This window comes from Hordeum vulgare, chromosome 1H (assembly GCF_904849725.1).
Source record: "Hordeum vulgare subsp. vulgare chromosome 1H, MorexV3_pseudomolecules_assembly, whole genome shotgun sequence".
Lineage (NCBI taxonomy): Eukaryota > Viridiplantae > Streptophyta > Magnoliopsida > Poales > Poaceae > Hordeum > Hordeum vulgare.
This window is the reverse complement of record NC_058518.1, coordinates 377,618,715-377,622,135: the sequence shown is the minus strand read 5'-3', so window position 1 is coordinate 377,622,135 and position 3,421 is coordinate 377,618,715. Positions and strand designations below refer to the sequence as shown.

Sequence of the window (3,421 nt, the reverse complement as noted above, 5' to 3'; positions counted from 1 at the left end):
TTTTTAAATGGGCATCTAATTTAACTAGCCTTTAGGAGTAGTATACAAGGACCTAACAAAAATATTACCAGAAGTTAACATTCATTTACACCTATGTTCTTTCTCATTCAAATGAACATTACAACACATCAACATGTATTTCGTGATAGTAACATACCAAGCAAAAAAATCTCTCGGCAGCTACAGAAGGAAATCTTGAACAACCGGAGCTTGAGGTGCAACATCAGGCTGAGTACTAGGTCTTTCTCTGTGTTTATGTTTTCCTTGACGATGCCCACTCCTAGAAGAGGTTCGATGCTTTCTCGCCTCTTTCCTATCATTGTCAGGAGGTATTGTGCTCTTCTCTTTAGTAAGATCATGTTGCTTACTTGTCCTAGAACTTGAAGTAGAAAGGCTTCCAGTATCAGCATATATGTTCTGTACCGATTGAGAACTTGATTCGCCCATGTCCATTTTGTTGCCCATGTCTTCCAAGGACTTATCTGCAGCCTTCGGTGAACATAATGGCTTGGCATCTCTACCCATGAGCATACCACGTACAGCACCAGACAACGGGTTTTCCTTCAGAACGTTTGCACTAGTCATCATAGAACTTAGGAAATCTTCACCATCCAATTTCACTACTTTTGGTCTGGACCTCATGGCCTTCAATTTTTTCCCAGCAGATGCAGGCTGGACAGTCCCGGATTTATCCTCCATGGCACTTCCATTCTCACCAGAAAGAAGAGGATCATTGGCACAAGGGTAGTTATTTGTGTCATCCTCAGCTTTTCCTGTTGGGAGATAGTATATCCCGTGCCGTTTACGGTGCTCAAAAAGAGAAGATGAATCAACTGACACTACTGCAGGCTCATCTCTAGTCTCTACAGAATGAGAGCTGCGAGATAAGAAAGAGATCGAAGTTGACAGAATAGTATCATCTTCACTTAAAATGTCAGCAAGTTCAGACAGATTTTCTTGCAAGACAAGATCCTCGGGAAGGGAAATTTTCTTCTGGGCATTCACAGAAACAGGGCTTAATTCTCGAGAGAATACTGTTTGCATAGTCTTAATGAGCTCCATGACCCGGTTATGCTTGTTATGATCACTGACCTTCCTTTCCTTCAACTCCCAGATCTCCCTTAACAAATGGACAAAACCCATCAGGTTGCGTGCCCTCTCCAGGACCTCAACTTCCTTGGACTCAACAAGTGGCCCGACTGTTGTTTCAATCAAGTTAATGATGTAAACTATTGATTTGTTGGAAAAGGGGTCATTTTTAGCTGTGCCTGGCATAACAATTTGTTCTTCGGCAGGTTGAATTTCAGACTTACTTCCCCTACTAACAGTTTGATCAACAGCTAACTCATCAAACACTAGATCCGATCCCTTGTTTGAATCATTCGAACTCTCTACATATAAATTGCAACAGAAGATGATCACTTTAAGTACTGCCTGGATGTAGACGGCTCTCACCGGCATTGGCAAGAGGCTAGTCCTTGGCTGTGATAGTGCCTCAACAAGCTCAACAGGATCCTTGCTACATTCTATATACTCACCAGAGACCCATGCAGCAGCAGAAAGAACAGGGCATAGGAGATTGTTCCCAAGCAAAGCAGGGTCAATTAGGAGAGATCGAGCTGAACGGACAAGCTCTGGCCGTGCATCATGCACCCTAAGTCCCACATCAACAAGCTGACGACCAATCTCGTCCCCCTGCGCACAGTGCAAGCTCCTAGCCATATCTGCGAGTAGTGAGACATACCAATCAAAATCTGACACCAGCTCATATACATTGCGCCCACATGCTGTTAGGACGGCCCCAAGAATGTCATTTGCAAACTCTGGGTCTGACCTTGCGGCATGACTGACCAGCATGCCAGCAATATCCATGACATTGTTGTCATCAACCATTCCCATCATAAGGTGCAATGCCTCCCTACGGATGTTTGAGTCAGCATCACCCAGTGACAGGGTGATCACATCGCGGCTCTCATTGACAGTTGATGCATATGCTGGACCAAGCATACCAAGTGCCAAGAGCCCGAGATAACGCAGGTTAGGATCATCAGAAGCAGCAAGGAATTCCTTGACTTTCCCAATGGCGAGGCTCACAGCGGCATTATGCGCCGGCAGTGCAGTTAGCGCCGTGCGGACACACTCGAATGTCAGCGACATGGCTGAAGAACGAGTGAGGAGCTGACAGACTGGATCAACAATCCGTGCGGCTAGACGCGACTCCAGAGGAGCCAGCCTAGCAAATATCTTGAGCACCTTGATAAGCGCCCAGTTGGAGCGGGATGTGGTTAGCAGATTGTAAAGGTCAGGCGCGAGAGGCAGGAATGGGGCCACATCGGCCGGCGGCGCCGACAGCTCACAGAAGGCGGATGCAGCCGCAGTTGACGCCCGTTGGTCGGACGAAGCAAGACATGCAGCCAGCGGCTTGAAGAGGACCGGCACGCCAGTAGACGGAGAGGCGGCTATGATGCGCGCTGCGGCTGCGATAGCGCGTGGGCTGCCACGGGACAGGTGGGGCACGAGGTCGTGCGCGAGGTGTACGGCGAGGTCGGGCGCGGCGGCTGCGGCGGGGGAGGCAAGGAGCTGGAGCGCGAGGGCGCATACGTGGTGGGAGGCGGCGGCGGAAGTGGAAGGAGAGAGGTCCTTGTGGATCTGGTGGGTGGCGAGCGGCAGGAGGGAGAGCGAGGCGGGGTGGAGCGACAGCGAGGCGGCGAGGTAGGCGAGGCGCTTGTGCGGGAGGTGCGGCGAGGCGAGGAGCTCGATGGCGGGGAACGCGAGCGGGTGGGAGGCGACGGGGACAAAGTGGAGGGAGGAGAGGTAGGTGAACTTCTGGAGCGCGACGGCCTTGGTTGCCGCGTCCGGGGCGCGGATCTCACGGTGGATCTCGGAGAGGGCGCGGCCGACGGCCAACGACTCGCCGGCGGCTGAAGGGTCGGCGCGGAGGGACTTGACGAGATCGTCCAGCGAGCGCTGGAAGAGAGTGTCCACCAGCGACGGCGCCGTCGACGGGGCCGACGGGGCGGAAGCCATCGGAGGTGTGAGAAGGATGGTTGCCTGGTGGATCTGTCCTCTGTCCGTCCGCGCAGGCTAGGATCTCATTGCAACGATAAGGGCCTAGTTAGAATAGCGAAATACTAGTCGCCACCATGAGTCAAATCTAATTCCAATCTATTATACTCCACAGAGATTAATTTTAGACTTAGTACTGCCATGACCACTTCTTACATTGCTTGCTAATGCTATTATCTCCCTTTCGAATTATAAGTTGTTTCGGGTATTTAATATTAATCACATGTGGTTAGAAATGAACGAATAAATGCATTAAAACATGTCTATGCATCGTTTGATTCATAAAAAGTTAAAGCAATTTATAATTTAAAACCAAGGAAGTACTTAACTATTTGCTAGGAATATACCAAACTAA

General features: G+C 49.9%; 1 protein-coding gene across 1 annotated transcript; it reads right to left on the bottom strand.

The window, feature by feature from the left end:
- LOC123438595 (AP-3 complex subunit delta) lies at positions 1-3,109 on the bottom strand. The gene has a single exon (XM_045115790.1). The coding sequence runs from the start codon at positions 3,025-3,027 to the stop codon at positions 181-183; it is 2,847 nt and encodes a 948-aa protein (XP_044971725.1). The 5' UTR covers positions 3,028-3,109; the 3' UTR covers positions 1-180.
- Between the last annotated feature and the right edge of the window lie 312 nt (positions 3,110-3,421).

What these genes read in the sequence shown, in the direction of transcription:
- LOC123438595 (XM_045115790.1), bottom strand. Translation starts at nt 3,027, where the DNA reads ATGGCTTCCGCCCCGTCGGCCCCGTCGACGGCGCCGTCGCTGGTGGAC.